General features: G+C 36.7%; 1 protein-coding gene and 1 long non-coding RNA gene across 3 annotated transcripts in view; both read right to left on the reverse strand.

Annotated features, from left to right (window-relative positions):
- Nucleotides 1–21,770, reverse strand: part of LOC139975648 (high affinity cGMP-specific 3',5'-cyclic phosphodiesterase 9A-like) — a 134,952-nt gene that overhangs the window by 89,783 nt on the left and 23,399 nt on the right. For both annotated transcript variants that reach the window (XM_071983734.1, XM_071983733.1), the window contains exon 2: nt 15,705–15,854. In XM_071983734.1, the coding sequence (XP_071839835.1) occupies nt 15,705–15,854 (150 nt within the window). The remainder of the gene's footprint in view (nt 1–15,704; nt 15,855–21,770) is intronic.
- Nucleotides 7,830–10,744, reverse strand: LOC139975649 (uncharacterized). Its single transcript, XR_011795820.1, has 2 exons — nt 10,470–10,744; nt 7,830–9,379 (listed from the first exon to the last, which is right to left on the reverse strand). It is a non-coding gene; the product is annotated as an uncharacterized lncRNA (long non-coding RNA).

The raw sequence follows: 21,770 nt of genomic DNA on the forward strand, positions 1-21,770 counted from the left end.
TTGTGAAAATATTACATTTAGCTGACAACTTGTGTTCATATGTAGTCAGAATTTTTTTTCTGTTTTAACTTTGAAGTATTTTGTAAAGTTATAGGGCTTTATATATATATATATATATATATACATATAACAGAACTATCTTAGGTACGTATGGAACCAGCAAAGAGGGGTAGTTAGCCACAATATAAGCTGGGAGATAGTAAAGGAATCGAACACGCACAAACGTGAATCGGGCCAGTGCAACCTCTGCGTAGAAGATAAGCTGGCAATATTACGTTCCAAGGACAATATACAAAAAATAAAAAACAGAGAGCTCATCTCAAAGTGTCGCCATGTCAACAAACCGCCCAACTGTGCTAGAAAGAAATAACATGTTAAGGTCACATACACGAATGTTTACGTCCAGTTGTCTGATGATCGCCGCACACTGCAGGTGTGAAACTCAACTAACAACATGCTGTAAGTTACTGTATAGGTAGACTACATTATGTACTTGCTCTATTTCTATGCATTGAGCACTTTTGCAACAGGAAGTGAACATCTGAATCTTTCTTTTATATATTTATATATATATATCTGTTAGTGCTTACACGGGTCTAAAAATCGGGAACCGGGTACCCGAGAGCCGTTACCCGTCGGGTACCACCCAAAAAAACTTTTCACCCAAGGTTGTGTATCGCGATTTTCAAGAAATTACATATTGGATGCTATATTGAATATGTTTTACCACATCACAAATTTGTCAAGGACAAATCGTGTTGGTGGAAGAACTTGCACGCTCTGCTGTTCACAGATGCTAGTTAAACGAAACATGTTCCTGTTGAATTATTAGACGTTATTATGAAACAATGACAAAAACATTAACATGGCCTGAACTTAGGAGCTGAGACTGAGTCAGTCATCATCAAGTCAGCCTTAAAGGAGCATTCCATAGATAATGTACAACTTTTAAAGTTGAATATATCTTGGACGCCTGAATAGCTATCGAAGCATCACTAAGCACTCTTTTTTACTTCTTGAACTATGACGACATATCACAACTAAAATTCGGCCCAAAAAGTCATCTAGCTCTGATATTTGAAGCCATAAATGCTTATTTCATCGCATTAAATCATTCTCAAGCTCGACTACATAATGGGTTGTGTACACAAGTGCAATCCATACAGTACCACGTTTGATCCACAATCACGCCACTGATGTTCAAAAGGTCATTTGTCCCAAACATTAAAGAAATAATATACCAAAGTATTATTACCTCAGGGGCAGATATAATATAACAACACGGTTTTCAACAGTCTTGAACAAAAAACCTGTCCAAATCAATTTTGTGCCTTTAAAACATTCACCCTTTAATTTCAGCTCTGTCATATCCCTTGTATCCAATTTCTCATTTAATCTAATCTTCAAATCTCAGGCTCATCTTTTACAGTATCAGCCCTCGCCCCTCCCCCCCCCCCTTGTACTGTATATTTACATCCATCAAGTACTGCCTGTCAAAATACATACTCCAGGAACTATCTATAACATCTGAAAAGAAGCTATGTTCAGCTTGTTTTGTTTCAAGGAGATGGATGGATGGACAGTTTGACAACTAGAAGGTTAAAATCATCTTTGGTCAAGAATCTAAAAGACCTTCAAATGTACAGTAAAATTCATATTTTTAAACTTGCATGACCCCCTTGAAACAAACTCTCCAAAAACTCCCACACATATAGACTGGGAGACAAGTACGAGAGGGGAGAGTGGTAAATCTTTCCAAACTGTTTTCTTTAAATTGTAATTTTACCTGCTTATACGCATAAATTTATATATTTCTTATGTTACTGTATGTAATCATGCAGCCTCTTGTCTGTCTGTGATGATGGGTATCATTTTTATTTCATATGGAAAATTCTAAAATCCTCAATGTAGTAGAGTATCTTTCTGTTTTTGGTTCCATATTTTTTTCTTCGTTTTTTTTCTTTCTTTTGGGAGGGCATGGGAGGGGGGTTGCATATCTCCTTACCTTCTTCTTCTTCCTAGTTGTTTGCCTTTAAAAATTGCACTTAAAGATATTCCAACAAGTAAACACAGTTCAAAACAGTTCAGAACTCATTTATAATTGTTCTTCACTTTTCACATAAAATATCATGTTTAGTCTTATTGCTCATTTCATTTCATTGAACTTTTTCTCTTTTATTCATTATCATCTGAAGATCAAACCTGTTAAAATATTTTCACTAAAAATATCAATGTTGTTGACTGAAGTGAACCCCTGTTCTAAAAATGGGGAGAGGGGGGGACACCCCCTGGGACGTTTATTCAAATCTGGATTTTATTTTTTCATTTGTTCAATCATTGGATGGGGGCCAAAATGTGTGAAAATAGGTACCTCAATTGTGATAATTTTGTGCTACAACATAAGTTCTACCAAAAAAAACAAAAAAAAAAGATTTTTTAGACTGTTCCTGAGTTGTATCTCATTCAGTTTTAACTGACACATCATCAATAAATCCTCTCCTAAGTCCTTAATTTCCTTAACGACCATCTCTGTTCTACCCTTTTAATCCCCCATTCAAATTTTGAAATTTCTTTAGACAATTGTCATCACCCCCTAATTTTTTCTTGAAACCCTTGGGTTATATTTTTAAACGCTTTGAAATTCATTTGATCATCTTAAAATTAAATTTCTACAGCCGTCATCCTTCCTTGATTCGGATTATGTACACTATTAATCGTGCACTGCTGCTTGTTCCCAACTGTAAAAGTATAGTATATATACTGTATATATAGCTCCCATACTTTCCGTCTGTCAAACTTGTGTAAATGGGCCAAAGCCAAAAATGGTCATCACTATACCTGGAATTTGAACATTGCCACTTAGGCTCATTTCACCCATGGTTATGAGAACAACTAACCAAAGTTCTGTAATCATAAAAAAAAATTATGATAACTTGCATAATCATGGAATGCGGCTATTCCAAAATGCAGGTAGCACACTCCTGATGTGGTGGGACGGAATTTTAGAAAAATGAGGTAATTACATATGGGAACAAACTTGAATTTTTCTGTTTTTGACGGGTTAAATGGCCTTTAATGAGGAAACTTTATGCACTATAAAATGTATCAATAGTAGTTCTTGAATGAAGAAAAAAATCAAACGAAAGTGTTCAATTCCGTCCCACCACATTTTTGAACATATTTTTTTAATTTCCAATGTTGCAAAAAAAGGTAATTTTTTTTAAACTCTCCAAACTATCAACTATGTATGCAACTGACACCTCTGGGTGGAGAAAAAATAAATATTTTATCCTGGATAGACAGGGCGGTAGTCCAACATTTTCGTGGTGGGACGGAAACAAGTTGTGGTGGGACGGAATTTTAAATGGAAGGCATCTTCAAACAGCATGTCTGGTCCAAACTTTTCCTCTGTCACTCAAGTTTACAAACTTATTCACACTCCTTGAACACCACCTGACCTAATAACAATGTGATCAATTGATTATACTTCAAAATTTTATGTATCTGGATATTCCATACATACTGTACACATCACATCAGTTTTGAACCTCACGTGTCAAAACAACACTTTTTTTGGTAAATTGAGATTGGGTTTTTTATCATGCATAAATAAATCCCATCACTATAGAAATAGTCCTAGTTGTTCACCCAGGTTTCTTTTTTGGCCCTTTTGGCTTTCCTAACTATCCATTGTCGAACATGTGCTTGAATTGATATCATCTGCTGATGAGTAATAATCCACGTGCACAAGAAAAGTCAAGTTGTTATGGTACTCACGTATTGAATCATACAAGATAGAAGAGCTCATGTGCAAGAATTAAGGTAAGAATTCATTCTGCTTCTCAATAGTAATATATTTATTTACCTCCAGTTTATGGTTATAGGCAATTCAGACAATTTGGTAGTGACAATTATGATTTAGCCTAAGCTGTTGCCTAACAGACTATGTTATACAGTAAAGGTTTAAAACGAAACTTATAATACACTGAGAGGTAGAAATGTGTAGCCTGCAGTACTATTGCAAGGAAGCAAACCTGTTAGATGAAATTTTACATATTTTGCATAAGTTGTCTAGCCTAGCAAATTTATGTTTTAGCCTAAGCTGTTGCCTAACACAATATGGGATGATGCCTAAGCTGTTGCCATCTAACACACTAAGTTTTGAAACTTGTAGCCTACGATGCAGAAAGAAAAGTGAACCAAAACACCATGTAGGCTAGTTGAAATATATTGTGCAGGAAGTGTATACTGTCCATGCCTAGCAATTATTCAGCCTGTTCGTAACTGCACATTATGAGGCCTATTCTCATGACATATTGCATTTGTAATACACAATTCACAGGATGGTGGAGCCAACTTATTCTTTCTTTCTATTCACATGTTGGCATATGGGGAAAGACCACCATTGCTTCCTGGTTCCCCAACTTCTTAATAATTAAGCCAGAGATGTGTGTGGCTATAGCCCCCACCCCAGCCCCCTTTTCATGCATCACGCTGGTAAGAATGTCCTTTTATCTCTCTTTGCCAAACAGATCAATATGGAACTTCCTGAGCCTCAAAATGTGTCTGCTAGCAGATACATACTTTATAGGAAGAAAAAGGAGAGAATGGGTGCTGAGGCATTTTGAGAATGGGAGCGGAGTAAGAAGAACAGGCAAAGGGTCAACCAGAAGGCAAATAATCGAGCAGCGTACAAAGCATCCATAACAAAAGTTCAAAATAACTTCCCGATTGAATCCAAGTCCAAGATCTCATCGAGCATATTAAAAATGCATAAATTTCATTGTTGCTTATGAACTTCTTGTGAGAGAAAACATAATTGTTTATTGTTTTCGTACCTAATCAACAGCCTTTACATTGGAAAAAAATTCCGTCCCACCACATTCCGTCCCACCACATTGACAAACTTTCGGTAAATTAACACAATTCTTATGCGTGAAGTCCAATTTCTGCCATTGTTTCCCTAATGGTAGAAGAATAGTTCAGCTCCATTTCAGTGTTAATAATGACTATGATATAGTACTACTTTTGATAATAATTACATAAAGGTTACATGTACATGATTTCATGAAATTTATCATTCCGTCCCACCACGTCAATATATTTGTGTAACCATGGCAACATCTTCAAATTTGTGTCAGTTTTTTTTGTGTCTGGTTACAGTCTGTGACTGACCTGTTTGTGTGGATATCCTGATTCCTTCATATATGCTACATATAAAGAGGTATTAATTAAAAGGTCTATCAAATTCCGTCCCACCACAATACGGTAATTTTGGCTTTGGCCCAAATATAATGTACAATTATTGTAATTATTTTAAAGGCATTGAAGACTCGCCCCAAACCGCGTGCCATGCTCTGAAAAAGTTAACTATCCGTTGCTTGCAAGTGAAGTTTTCTTCTTGTTGTGACAAAATGCAGACAGTAATAAAACATGATGCCTTGTTTTCTTTTATCTAGACCTGAGATCAGGGAGTTCCATAACAACTCCCTGCTGAGATGTCCATCGCTGCTATGTACACTGTGTTATGGGTATTGACCGTAGCTGTATGTACTGACTGTACACTAGTGTCTAATTACCGACGGTAGCAAGCTGTGTGTGTATTTTCTGGGATCGATGGTGGTGTCTAACACTTCTGTTACACCTCATTCGAAACTAGGTCAGATTACCGGCGTGAGACATTTCTTTGTGCGCGAGTCTTCACACCCTTTTTAAGCACTTATTTTAAGCACAATTAACTACAATTATTTTAAGGACTTTTTGCAATAATCTTGTTAAGGCTCAAGTTCTGAAAAGACTATCGTTAGAACCTCCTGTCAATAATGTACCTTGTTATATTGACTAATGATATTAAAGTTTCACTTTACTTATTGGCGGAAGGGGAAAGGTCAATTATTTTGAAAAAGTCTTATTTAGAAGCTTTTACTATCAGATTCATTACAAATATACTATTATGATATTTAGAGTCTTGATAACAAAATCTTTTGGATCAAATGGAATTGTGATCAAATTGCAATCCTAAGTTGAGTGATGTTCGGTAGATTTGACAGACTTTACCAAATTTGGCAAAGCAGAGCTGCATGAAATTTCGCTAGAATTAGATCAGCCCCTCCTCAACCGGCATTGAAATTTTTTCTCGTTAAAGACAGACATTCACATTATGAATTGATCATTCACCTATGAATAATTCACATTATGAATAACTCTTATGACTAATTCTTCCTTATGTTGTTCTATCCTTACAGGGGATAATATATCTGGTGTCAAATACTAAAAGCTCTGAACATTGGTCAGATTGCTTAGACTGGTCATTTCGCCGAGATGTATGACTAACTACAGCCAATATACACTCTCAGTAATTACATCACAATTAATTAAGAATGATTAACCACAACACTTTCCCTGCGAAACCTATTAAACCATATGTACATAATTCAGTGCAATAAGTATACATACAAATTGATCACTAAATAAAACAAACAATAACTACCCAAAAAATGGGAAGAATATTTACAACATGATAGATGAAACTTGACATGTGACTATAGAAACAAGAAGAAGAAGAAGAAGAAAAAATGTGCCATTTCTCTCTCTTCAACATAGATCTTCAAAGCTAGATCAAGGCAAAAAATTCTGAAGGCCATATAGGCCATGGTACATAGGGCATTTATGTGCTCTGTTTTCAATTTCCGTGCAACTGATCGAGGGAGGGGCTACAGTAAATTTATCACAGAATGATGAATTAGGAGTTGCTTATCACAAATTGCTTTATCCCCATGCATGGTTGTGGTTAAGCGAGAAGAAAATTCATGGAAAAGGGAGTTACATTACCATACTTAAAACCCATATACCAGTTCCACTACTACTGTTTTACTGAAGTGAGAAAGTACACTAACACTGCAAGTTTCATGGGAGTTCACTCAATTTTTTTAATTTCAGACCTTGAATGAAATCATAAATGAATTATGACTGCTAAAATATGTTAGCTAAGTAACCAATTGGTTAATTAGATTAATTAGTTAAAAAACATTGTTAATTAGTTAATTATCTAAATGCATTAATTATTAAAAATCCTACTAATTTATTAGCCAGTTAATTAATTAAGGCCATTTTAATCAGTTGAAAGGATTGAGTATATATGGTAGAGAACAAAAAGGAAGGAAATTTCAAATAATCTTCAAAACTTCATCCACATCTTTGTTTGTATTTAGAGAAGTTTGACTGAGTAGGTTGTAACATGGACTTCCTTTAAATAAAGATTTTCTCAATTGCCTTGAAAGAATGCTATACCCTCCCAAACCAAATTTGACTACAACTCAAACTATGAGCACTTTGTTCATTCAAAAGTGAAATACTTTTTCAAGCCTGATGACTCAAAAGACAGATGCTTATCCACTCTATTCGAGGTGCAAGAAGATGAGAGATACTACCTCCCCTGGACGACATGATACCATTCCTAGTTAAGTCCAAGCATTGCTAAAATAAGACCCCCTCTCATCAATTTTCCTGAAAGAATGCTTACATCCTTCCAAATACAATATTCACTATTAAATACAAAAAAAAAAAAACTACCACACTTCCGGGTTGGGACTGATACAGCACTCCAAGTAAAATACTCAATTTTCCTGAAATACTGTATGGCCACATCATCCCAAATACAATTTTTTCTAGTAATTTACAACAACAAAAAACTTACAATCTCTGATCATGAGCATTTCGTTCATTCGGAAAAATTAAATCCTTTCCCATCCTGATGACTGCCAAGGCTGATTGTTTACCAGACAAAGTGAAATAATACTCAAAAGGAAATTTGCTTGTTCTCTCGTTTATTTTGTTGCTCATCTCTCTATCTCTCTCTTTTTCTCTTTCTCTTTTACTCAGTCTTTACAAGTTGTGTTTTGTCTTATACTCATTTCTCACTCAACCTTTCTCTCTGAAGAACAGTTTACAACTGACCACTGTCTCTAAAAACACACTATTCAGTAACTCAATACAATACATGCTAATTTTACATAACAAAAACAGAATGGTTGGGCAAACAATAGATGGCATTTTGAAAGCATTTCCCTATTTTCATAACATAGCAGGTGCAAAATTGTTAGACTACTTTACTCTCTAGAACATTCTCCCCTTCCATGAGGTACTCTACCTCAAGTATAAAAAACAAAACAAAATTAATACATTTTACTCATACATTAACCATCAAGAATCTTTCTTCATTACTGCAAATCTATGTACAGTAAGATATTTTTGGAGCATTTATATCACATAATATTGAACTTATATATAACACTTTCTGTCTACATTCGACACGAACACATGGAAACACTTTTAAATTAAACATGTATGCTTATATGGTATGTTCTTATACCAAAATTCACTGATACAAATGCAATAGATCTTGGATTGTGTACAGTCTGAAGGGAATTTATAACCGCTTCTAAGTAAAATTTACTTTACCACAAAAACTTAACTTAATCTAGGATTTCCACACGACAAATCTTTGTAATGTTTCTCAAATAAACAACTCTAATCTAGGTATGCTTATAGCTTTTACAGGAGCCACCTTCGCTTTTGAAGCTACTAGCTGCACTCTGATTCCATTTACCCCATGGTTGTTAAATAAAGCACAGCTGCATATCCATTACTCGAAGCATCACAAAACACATGCATTCTTTGGTCTGCGTTACCCTTTGGGCACAAGCATATTCCAATATCAATTTTGTCTAAATTAACTAAATTTTCCAACCACCTTCTGATTTCAGATTCTAGATCCCCTACATTAAGATCATCCAAATCAAGTTCTTTTTCCCCAATTATTTTGCATTCAAATCTTAGCTACTTCTATAATAGGCCCAATAATTCCAAGAGGGTCAAACACTGATGATAGCTTGCTTAAAACAATTTGCTTGGTTAAGGTTTCAACATTACTAACCATTACTGGCTTCTTAAGTTGAAATTTGTCTGACTCTGCATGCCAAGTCAATCCTAAGGTCTTTGTTGACGGCAACCTCTGTCTAGTTTTATCAACTGACTTAGCCCTATGTTCCTTTGGAATCCCTTCTAAAAGCGTCTTTGAGTTTGATATCCATTTCATGGGTTTCATGCCCGCTTGGCCCAGTAGAGCAACCAACTGGGTATACAATTCTTATATCCTTTCCACCATTAACAATCTCACAACTCAAAAGTCTCACTACCAGTCTTTTCCCTGTGAACTTATAAGGTTTCATTTTGACGGAATGACAGATGAAGCATTCATTCGGAAACATGTGGCGTTCCCTCCACTCTCTTGGACCACTTGTATTGTCGGACCAGAGGGCGCGTTTCCTTGGCAGTTCGTTTTCATCTGCGTCATCATTCAGCTTGTTCACATCCGTTTCTATATGAGTAAAATTAAAAGAAAAAATAGCTGTTAAATAATGTTTTGCAACAAGAAAGGTAAGTTTTAAAATTTTGAGCAAGGATTATTTGCCTCCACAGTTTTTGTTACTTAAGATTCAAAGCATTTTGCCCCCAACTTTCACTCCCTAATCATTAGGATCATTCAATAATCAAAAAGGAAAATAATATTTAGAGTTTAACTTTTATGTTTAAAAATTTGAAAGAAGAATAAATTGCCAATGTTCAGCAACATGCTCTAGCAAAATCTTTGAATTTCTTAAAGGCATTTAAAGTTACCTCGCAATCTTAACACAAGTTGACAGAAAAGGTTACATTTCCAAATCCAAAATGCATATACCCTTGTAAATACTGTTTTTATTTTGTTTACCGTATTTGCCGTAACAAAAAAATTGATCTATATATGTCTTCTTCCTATTGAGGGTCCATTCTCATAAGTCATAATGAACTAAGAAGTACATGCATACCATCAGTGTATCAGGACTACGTATATTGCTCATGTTTGAATGATGACAAGAAAATTACAACAAGAAAATTAAATTTTGCTGATAAAATATGCTCTATGTAGGCTATATGCAGTAGGCTATATGCAGTGTTTTTGATCAAACCTGTAATTTGCTTTGTCAGCCTGGTGTAACCCACAAGTTGAGACATTTGAAAGAAATATGCTGGGCAATGGTGTTGTTTACATCACAGTCAAACTGTTTACTAATAGACCTTATACTGTGTGTGAGCATATCTTTTTGGATTGAATTCGAAAAGCCAGATTTGAATAAGGGTAAAATTTACATAGGCCTAGTACTAGTAGATATTATGCCTTGCACCAGCAAGATATTTCTATCGCTATATTACCTTTGCAAAGTGGTTATATTGTGTACGTTAAAATTCGCCAAGTTTAGTCAAATTGGCTGAGCTCTACGCCGAACATACATTTCTTTTCCAAGTGGGCAATTTGGAAAAACAGTGGTAGGCCCTAGCCGCCTAGGCCTAACTAAAATTAAGGGGCTGGTTGGGAAAAAATGGATTTATACAGAATCTTACATATTTTTGACAAAAATACTAGTACATACCTGCAGCGCGTTTTTCAGCGAGTCTTGCCTGCCTTTTGACTTTACTTATGTCGCAAAACCGTTTGTAACATTCAATGTGGTATCATCATATGTCTCGATGTAGTAAAACTTCCCCAACACATTATGAAATTGTTAACGTTAGGCCGATCGCGGAATTTCTGGCTATTTCTGCCTCCTTGCAATCAAATTGTGTCCACTCCAAGGCAAATTTCTTAAATCTCTCTTATGAATTACTTGTCAGTTCAATAAATTGTGATTTAGAGCAATCTTTAACGTGTATAGGCCCCCCTAATACAGTTTTCTCGAAGCGACTTTCGTGTAACACCTCCACTACTGAGCGCGGCCATTTTTGTTTTCGGAACAATTGTTCTGTCAATATTAACAAACGTTGTGATTGGTTGATTCGCCGAAATTTCGTGTATGCCTCAAGAATGTCCCTCGTACGACATTTCTGATTGGTAGAAAATAGCCTCGTACAATAAAGCAAAAGGACCCGATTTCTGTTAGATTTTTACCGATTTTTAAGCATATATACCAGCATCGCAAGTGGGGACAACTGAATATCCATTCAGAATAATATTTTCATATTTATCATTCACATATTATCCCCTCCCTCTTTGAGTTGCACGGAATGAAACGAAATCAAGGGATGTACCACGGCCTAATACAGTATATGATAATACAAATGTGCAGATATTTTCCTTACACAACCAACAAACCAATAAACATACAGATAAAGTCGACGTATGATTGTATACTGTTTACTTCACGTAAACTCAACAGTACCGTGTACCTCCTACCGTATATAATTTGTTAATTTTTTTCTTTTCTTTTTTTCATCGGTATCAACTCCAAAAAGTCACTATGACAATTCTAATCCCAAAGGATTTGCATAATTTGATTTTCTTAATGCTAACCAGTAAAGCGTCCGGAATGGCCTTCCATAATGATCACGGGAAGGAGTCTGTAGAGAGTAAAAGTTTAACCAGGGCAGGTGTCTCACGCACCATTGGATGCAAATGAATTTGTTCGCTATCATCTTCATCGTTGTCCTCGTCGCTAGGGGAACGAAAACGGCGAGTACGTGGGACTGGTCTGCTAATCAGGGAGTCGTCAGTTAATATTGACCTGTCCCTGATTATTTACGGGTTTCAATTTAATAGTCCTGTGGGGGGGGGGGGGGGGAGTGATGTATTAAGAATCAAATAAACAAGGCATAAAACAAGATTAGGCAGCTCTTGTATCCGAGAGGGAGGGAGCTGGGAGATTAAAGCACTTCCCATGGGTATGATCAATTATCCATTTCAGTCTTATATGCTGCCTCCTATAAATATTTTATTTGCAAGAACCTTTTTAAGTCTTTATTAGAATGAACTTAGTTCAAAGTCGTGACTGTATGTTGTTGCTAGGGCAACACTATAGCACGATGGAAGAACCAAACAGATGACAAGAGGAGGAATCTATTGTCAGTCCTCTATTATTTGGTCAAACTTGTCGGCTTTGGATAACATCAACGGGTATACCTGTACATAGGTTTAATCACAACTCTTGTTTGATTCACTGGGACCCTTGGGAGGGGGGGTCCAGGCGGATCATCTCGGTGCAAGGTCCAGAAGCGCTCAGATTTTAAGTAAACCAAATCTCAACCCGTGCTATGCCATCCATCACCGCAATCCTCATAAGCTAAAACCTGTGTGCCCAAAACATCACAGTTTATGCTTTAAAGGGTGTGAAGACTCGCGCAAAAAGAAACGTCTAATGCCGGTAATTTGACCTAGTTTCGAATGAGGTGTAACAGAAGTGTTAAACACCACCATCGATCAGAAAATACACACACAGCTTGCTACCGTCAGTAATTAGACTCTAGTCTACAGTCAGTACATACAGCTGCGGTCAATACCCACAGCACAGTATACAAACGATATAGCGATGGACATCTCAGGTCTAGCTAAAGATAACAACTAAGGTATCACGTTTCATTGCTGTCTGCATTTTGTAGCGACACAAACAAAACGTCACTTGCAAGCAACAGAAAGTTAACTTTTTCAGATGGCCGCACACGGTTTGGGGCGAGTCTTCAATGCCTTTAATACAGTTAATGATATGATCTTTCCTTTCAAAATTCCATAGTACTGTACACATGTGCTTGCAGTATATATTGTCATTTTAAGCAAGTAAGCTTTGATCGAAACCATCAGAGATTTACGGGATTTCTAGGAAATGGTACATAACTAACAGCCACCTGGTACACCAGTGCTGTAACCTATGAACAAATTGGAATCAGGTTCCCTCATTATAATATGTCCAACATGGTGCAAGCAATCTCAATTGACAACCATATACCACCAAATGGTGTATTTCTGTACGATAATGTGCATGGCATTACAGTACTGTACCTACAGGTTTACACTGTACAGGTACTGTACATGGCCAGCTCTACATCTTACACAAAATTTATTTTTAAACAAATTCAATGATCTGTAGGAGTAGGAGAACTTTTGGTTCTTGTCAGAAGAAGTTGTGGTTTATTGAACAGAAATAATGAAAGATGTTCATTCAAAAATGTGTTTTGTTATGTTTTCCACTGACCTAGTTGTGAGTGTGTACTTGGGGTTTGTTTCTCAAAAAAAAAAGTTGGCGTCCTCCGCCCCGGACACAAGCAATTTGAAGATTTTGCGTCCCTGGCCAAAACATTGCGTCCCGGACACAGAATCCTGCGTTCATAACGATGCTGCACTGTCTTGTACATAGTACTTTCACGAAATGGAATTACACTGTGCACAGCAGTTCAATTAATTCTCACACTCCAGCTACTGTATACAGTGGCTGGAATTGAGAGAGGGATTTCACGTTTTTAATGTGTCCCACCAGATACGCACTCAGCAAAATATGACCTCAACCATAAATGAAGGAATTTCTTGTCTGATATTTTCACAAAATGGACGACTCCCATATATTTGTCAGCCATGATTGTATAAAAAACCTAAAATAAAAAAAAATATAAAAAAAAGACGAAATTTTATTGTTCAATCCTATTTATTTCTTAGACAGTATAACACCATATATGGCAAAACTGTAATGGTTGTCTTTAGCCATCTTCAGCCATGGTTGGGCTTGTTCCCCCCAACCCCCCCCCCCCGACACTATGTCCGATCGTCCACGACAACCAAAGTTTCCTTTCGGATGAACAAAATCAGCTCATATGGAGGTTGTCGTATGGACAAATACTATATAGTTGTTCACATCAAATTCAGATCGCATTGTATAGTCCTAATAGGTAAAATGGTACATAGCTACAGTATAGTATCTCCCTCCATCACTTTGGAGATAGTGAAATAAAAGCAAGACTAGTGGTATAGGCCTATCAACCTGTAAGGGAGTTTTACAGGCCCAAAGCATATATGGTGTTCCATACACCAAACATGCGCATCTCACCTACAGTGTACATATTGGTGGTTCTTTGTATCAACATTTTTGCTGCATTTTGTTGGACAATCAAATCTTCTGTCTGAACAGCCAAAGACTAAGACCTACTGTAGTAATATGGCGGACAACCATTCCACAAATCCTTAAAAAGTTGCATCGCACATAACCCGTTCCTCTAATCCTACACATCGATTATCCAGGATTTATGCTTGCAGGAAAATACAAATCTCAAAATTATAACAGCATTTTAAACCTCTCAAAAACAGGTTTATATAAATTTCCCCAATTTTAGTATTAACTAATGTCAACACATTCCCTTTAACTAAACTTGTAAATGGGTTAATGCCTCACCCCTAGGAGCTAATCAAACACCAGTCTGAGAACAAAGCATATATATATACCAACACTACTTATCCCTCCAGCTACATACCTATCTAAATGGAAAACCAGAACAAATCTCTAGGCAAGAGTGTCAATAAGGCAGCCTAGGCAGGTCTAAATTTCTTCGTGTTTTTGTTTCCAGTATTTTCATTTCTTCTTTTAGCAAACATGAAGGTGGAAAACATTATCAACTAGGCCAGAGAGAAGGCAACGTTGTTAGCCTTTCTGCCCACATAGTAAACGAACGAAGATCTACACTTTATACCCAGAAAGATCAATTTCTTGGCTGGGATGGAATTTTTTAAATGTATTCTATCATGACCCTGTTTTTTTCAATTCATGAATGGTTGCCCTCAAATTCACTATTTGCTCTAATTGTGAGAAAATTAAATCCAAAGAAGGGTAACACATATAAAATGGTTGAGAGGAGAGCAAGCGTGAAAATGCGGACTTCACAAATTATATTCTTCTCCTGTTGCGACCACCACGGTGCAAATGTTTATCTGGGCAGCTGTTCGGGAAAGGTCAGGTTCAAAGCTGTTTCCGAATTAAAAATGGGAAGCGTGTGCATGGGGAAAGACACGACTCAAATAATATCGTCTACCTGTAGCTACAGTGCATGTATTTAGGGTGCAGGGTAGGGAAAAAGGGGGGGAGGGGGAAGATATGTTTGGATCCAGGAGAGGGTGATGGGAGAGGTAGAAGTATATGAATGGAATGAATTATTCTTTATAAGTCTGCACTGTATTTTATATTGGAGCTATGCAACATCAAACTAGTTACTGACTGGACAATTTCAATGACCACATCCATCAGTGCTTCCACAATTTTTATAGGTCAATGTTTTTAATCATAATAATAATAATGGAAGACCTTATGACAGACAGACAGACATTCCAGAATACAGACAGACAGAGAAACAGACAGATATTCAGGAAGAAAGATAGTCAGTAACATGACTCCACTCACAAAAATGCTGGGTCTACATTTTATATCAAATGCAGGTACCTTGGAAGATTCACATAGTTTGGCCATGTTCATCTCCAGGCTTACCTATCTTATAAACGCAGTGTGTGTTGACAGCTGACATAGATCAACGTAACTTTCAAAAAGGCATTGATAAAACAAGATGGGAAAAGCATATTGAACGAGTATATACAAGCTTGTGTGGTACAATGATTACATACATCCAATTCATGCAACAACAACAAAACTGTCTGTACGGTGTATCTGGACCACTCTAAACATTTCTTCAATGTAGACCTTTTTTCGATCCCAAAAGCTAAAACTGGTATGAAAGAGAAAAAGACATATTGACAGTAACTGATTTTCTCTCTAATACACACTTTTTAAGACAAAGACATTCGACAGATCGACAAATTTTAAATAAACAGCATGCAGCACCAGAATAGAGATTTAACAGCTTACCATCACAGTAGGTGGCCACCACCTCTAACCGGTACCTGGTCTCCGACGAGTTTTCTTCTAATTTCGGTGAAATGTTCACGATATTGCCTCTAGTATTGTATAGTTTAAGAATGTCCAGAGGACCAGCCTCTGCAGCAGCTCGAAATATATCTACGGACAGGGAAAAAGTGCAGAATCCATTTTAATATTAAATAGATTATATACGAAAATTGTAATCCCAAGTAAAACTTAGCGATGAATTTCGAGCAACAATACATACCTGTCTCCATCTCTTATGCATCTGCACTTTTCTCTACTGGAAATATACCTGAATCTACTGGTCGGTTAGTTTACGGTAGATTATAAGGAAAAAGTGCAGATCTGTAGTGGAGACAGGTAAGCTAGGAGCAAAGCAAATATTTATTTTGGGCTGATGAATGAGGGACATAACCCTCCCCAAAACTGGTCTGTGAATCTACGAACGTCGATACTTACGGTACCCGTCTCCGGTCTTGTCATCTACTTTGCCTCATCTACTTTACCATAATTACCTACTAATTAATTAATTACCTAATTGGAAACATTTTAGCACTGCTCCCCTAATCCAACATTTGTGACTCGCCCCAGTCAATCCTCCTACCGAAATTAACCATTTAGAAGTAATTAATGATAATAATATTTGCTTCTTATATAGCACTTTATACCAGCGATAGGTCTGAAAGCGCTTTACAGACGTTATATTACCCCTGGTCAATGATAACATGTTCCAATCCCTCCAGTCGGCAGCAGTTATATACTGCGCCCAATGACAAGTTACCTCACAGGTACTCATTTAACCCCTGGGTGGAGAGAGGCAAGTGAGATAAAGGATCTTGCACAAGGATACAACGTAATGAACTAGGCAGGAATCGAACCAGTAATCCTTGGATCACGAGTCCGACGCCTTAGCCAATTGGCCACCACGCTCTAATGAACTTTACGTGATTAGTAATTGAGGTATAGATAGGACAGATCAGAAGTAGAGTTGGAGACAGGTAAGCACAGGAAGCTGTATATTTATTTATGACTGATAATTTATGAGGAACATGACCCTTAAAAGCATCCTGATAAAATCTGCATACAGATCTGGTATTTGGAATTTTTGACATTTGAACAACATTTGAAGATTTCTTGTACATTTTTAACCATACCTGACCTACAGTAACTGAAGCAAACATGTGCATCATGTGATGTCATATAGATCATGCAAATAATTTAAACAATTATTTCTACACTAAACTGTACATATTGCATTGATGGATCAGTTCATTGCTATATTTTGCACCAATACAGCCTACAGTATGTAACTATTTTTCTCGTAAACTATTTAGCAAGGACGGACTGCTTAAAGCCAAGGATCAAAGCAATAGCGTGAAAGTGGATCCCAAGTCCCCAAAGCATCAAAAGATTTTGGTCGACATAGTTACGCAACCCCAAAAAGTCACACCTATTTGCAGCAAGTTCATTTATTATACGAACTGGTAATGTACTTCAACTGCAGTATCGGTATTTGCAAATTTCAGTATGTATACATGTATTGTATGTATGTACAGTAATGTATGCATGTATGTAAACATATAGAAAACGACCAACCTACGCTGTTTGTTTTTGCTTTTCTCGGAAGTCTCTTGAGCAATTCTTTGTATTTTTCTTCTCTGTATTACTCAAACTATATTATAAGATTACAATCGAACGAATCGAGGCCCCTTTATACATGGGGAAGTTTAGTTCCTTAATTCGAATCACATCTTTCGAGAACGTCCCCTTCAAAAAGTAGTCTGAAACAAGAGTTCAGAGCAAACTTGATCTATATTTCAAATGTTGGACCCATACCAACGATTTTGATGAGATGTTGTTATTATTCTTAAATTAAGAAAAATGTTTGGTGGAATTATTCCAACTGTTTGATCCAAGTTTCGATTCAAATCAAATCAACATGGAAGAAAGAAGAAGAACAATCATATCTTTCAAGCAGCAAGAACAGAATTATATCCAAGACCAATGCATAATTTGCATAATAATCATAATAATAATCATGAAATCTTTCCCCACAAAGTTACCCGGCAGCATGGTGAGTTCACGCACAAGACGGTCGAAGGCGAACAAAAAAGAAAAAATTCACTCGAATTTGCAGAACGGAAACAATTTTAATAACTCTAGGCAAGTCATTGCAACATTGGTAAAACGCGTAACAAAGAAGGTAAAGAGGGTTGTTATTCTATCAATCACGGCCGGTCTCGCGGAACTCTTTACGCCGAGGAATCTGAGGCGAACGACATTTAAACATTTACATCAAATGATTGTTATTGCGGTTCGTCTCAGGGGTGATTTGGGAGAGCTATTTACGGCGAGGGAGCGTCGTAGTCGTCAATCAAGTCGCTCTACAATGTTGGATGAACCATGATGTCGAGAAAAAAGGGTCATTAAATGTAACTCAATGGCCGACAAAGCACTCTCTGTGATTACATGAAGCGGCTGTAATGATCACTACGCTGAATTCGCCCGCTAATGAAATCGACTGGAATTTCTCCCGAGATTTGAATATACCGTACGCCCCACGACAACGACGTCGGCGATGATGATGGGAGATAATTAAAATGGTTTTAATTGATATAATGGAGGAGTGTCAATGCCACAATGTTATAAACAACCTCGCTGCATGCATGGCAATTAATGTGTGAAAACATATATAACATACTGTATACAGAACAATGTTGGCTGTCATTAATGCAATGTGTCAAAGCCTGAGAAATACTTTGTTCTTTTTCTGTGTTTTTTTTTAGTTCAGTCATTTATTTCTTCCTTTTTAAAATCGGATCAAGTCCTTTTGTGCTATTAAGGTTGTCATATTAATATTAATACTAATATATTAATAAAATATTAGAGGCTGACTTGAATGTACATGACATGTATGTATAAATCAGGATTAAATGGATTTCTATATTATTGAAGCTACTGTACAGTATGTGGCTATTGTTTTCTGCATAAGTATAAGCTCTTAATGTATAAATGAAACAACACTGGTCTCTCCAATGTCTATTTAATTAGAAAATTCCAAAACGCATGCGTCCCAATTCTTTAATTCTAGGTAACCTAACAAAAATTCACAGTACTATATAGGCTTTATACTGTCAAAGATAATGTACACACAAAAAAATCACAGACACAGATCTATGTACAGTACCCTCCTCTAGTGTTTACTTTTAAATTGCAAAATGTTCTGTCATTAGAATTTAGAGAATATAATGAATTTCTTCTTTTGAAACTATCCTAAACATTGTGTTTGCTACCTAGCACAATTGTTGGTCAAACCAGCTGATGTACCATACTGCATACTGTATATCCTGGGTTTGGGTAGAGTAATAGTTACTAATTATTAAAGGCTACCGGTCCACTCTAGGCACCGTTTATATGGTAGCCAGAGTGCTGAGGTTGTGTGGAGACAGAAAAGCAAGGAAGTGAATGACCTGAACTGCATCACACATTGTATTATGTGTGCCGGTATTGTAACCGTTAATCCTTTAACATAATTAAAAAAAATTTAACACAAACTGAATGCAGTTTTAATGTGTTATATACATGTTCACACCAGAATTTATAAAAACCTTCAAAGTGTTACACTGTACGCTCTGCGGTATCGGGTTGAACACCTCTCACAATAAATTGTGAATTCATGAAATTCCAAAAATTTGATCAATGTTTGACACGATTCCTAGCTCTTGAAATATGATATCCATTATTCAATTTGAAAATTCATGGAAGAAATTAAATTAAAACTCTCATTTAGATCAAATATAAAATGAATATATTAATTTCTCAATGAGCATCATTTTAATTTTAATTTTTCCTTTTTTTTTCTCTTTAATTATACATGCACAGTATGTGTATACAGTAGTTCAGGCCACTGTTAATTGCAGATTGAGGTATGGTAGGGGATTGGGTGAGGGTAATACATAATGTCCCATACAGATTATTAACTGTTGTTAAGACACAGTTAGGACAAGTAATCTTCCCCCAAATGGCTTCATGGAGTTAAATACCAAGCTGCTTTGCATAATGCTCTGAAAATTCGGAAGTGAGTCCCTTTGCAACAGCTTTCTGGGTTGATCGAATGAAACTGGGCGTGACCTCTGGTTACACGGTATGCAAGGGTACAGTGGCTTCTGACTGGCGCCCTCAACAAAGAAACGGCTATATAGGGATCACCATCACCACCAACTAAGGGCTGGATAGCTGAGTAGGTAGAGTGCTGGGCTTGGGAAACTCTAACATGTCCCACTCTAAAACTCTAACATAGGAGTGCTGGGACACTCATGCTGGGACATGCCTTCACCTTATTATAAGTAATGAAATTTCATTTTACCTGATATTCATCAAAATGATTCCCACAACTATTAGATTGTAACTAGGTTTTTTTTTTTAACTGATTATATATCATATCAGTAAGCAATCACATTCTAGAGTAATTAATTTTTAAATAATGCATCATATATCTTCAATTGTTTCATAAATCAATATGAAACTTTGACTTGATATAGTGAAGCCATGCATCGAGCTATACAGTACACAGTAGCTCTGGTATTCAGCATCTTGGGATGGCTATAATTATCAATATATGCAAATAAAGAGGTTTGCCATTAGTAAATACATCACAAGTAATTTATTTGTAATATGTGCACTGTATGTGTCTAACTGCTGCCAAGTTAATTGCTTAAAAAGCCTAAACCATCGCACACATGGCTCACAAACATGTGTACAGCAGTTTTTGATCCAGGTTTTACATAAACAATTTCTTCTCATACAACATTATTATTTTCGGGACAATGCCTGAATTAGATTACCGATAGTCACAGATCAGAGGCAAGCAAACAATCAAAATGGAGGGGATAAAAGCTCTGTTAATAAAAGTAATAATCTACGACCAAAAAACAAAAAGCTTGAGTAGGTTAATGCATTCAAATGTTAGAGGACCTGATGTTTCAATTGTAGTGCAGAAACTGTTGCCTTTAGAGTTTGAGGGTTTCTGTTTGGTTTTCCCGAAAGGGAAAACTTTGGAGTCACTCTTACCGACCTTGCAAGATTGTGAGGGGGAACCGCGGATTGCAAAGTCTGTAATGAATATAACATGGATCGCAAAGTCGGTAATTAATATTACGGTTAGATTCGTCAAACACGGCAACATACAGAAATGCTGTACTCAAAGCCGAAGACTTTGTTGCTTGACCAGGCAATGGCAGACTGTGATTCCTCAGAGAGGTTGCTAAATCTGGTACTAAAACCTTAGTCACTGTTTGTCCATGTTAGAAAAACGTTTAACAGGTACAATAAAATTATCAAACAAACATTTAAATTGTACTTAGTACTATTAAATAAGTAACTGTTGACAGTGGCATTTGAAGGTACTTTTGAGTGGGGGGCTGAAGACTGATGGCCAGCCTGGGGAGGGGTCTAAGGGGAGGGGGTGTCCCCCTTCCCTTTGGAATTTTTTTGCATTTCCAGGTGGCCTCAGATGCAATTTGGTGCAATATAGCACACTTCAACACCCAATCCATTTTGTAAATAATTTTGCATTTTCACCTGGCCTTATAGATGCAATTTGGTGCTCCAAATGAGATTTTTTTCTCATTTGGAAATGAAAAAGGGGTTTTCTGACTCGCGGAGCGGGGGGGCGGAATGATACTTCCGCCCCCCCCATATTTTTCACTGGGGGGGCTGGCGCCCCCTCGGTTCCTACGCCCTTGACTGTTGATAATATAACATCTAGTCAAAATGTCTTTAAATGTTAAATTATGTTGTTTTGGTAAGAAACTATTAAGCCCCTATACAATAATCCATGTACTGAAGCTTTGGTTCATACCATTATTTCATAGGGGTCATGTAAGTTGGCTCCCCTCTCCCCAAAAAAAGGAAGTATATACTGAAAATAACTGCTGGTATGGCAGAAGAGGTATGACGAACACAAACATTCTGTTTGTATTCTGAAATAAAGTTCTTCTATACCGCCCTCATTTCCTTTCGGGAAACATTTCATACGATAGTTTTGATTGA

Source organism: Apostichopus japonicus, chromosome 11 (assembly GCF_037975245.1).
Source record: "Apostichopus japonicus isolate 1M-3 chromosome 11, ASM3797524v1, whole genome shotgun sequence".
NCBI classification, from domain to species: Eukaryota; Metazoa; Echinodermata; class Holothuroidea; order Aspidochirotida; family Stichopodidae; genus Apostichopus; species Apostichopus japonicus.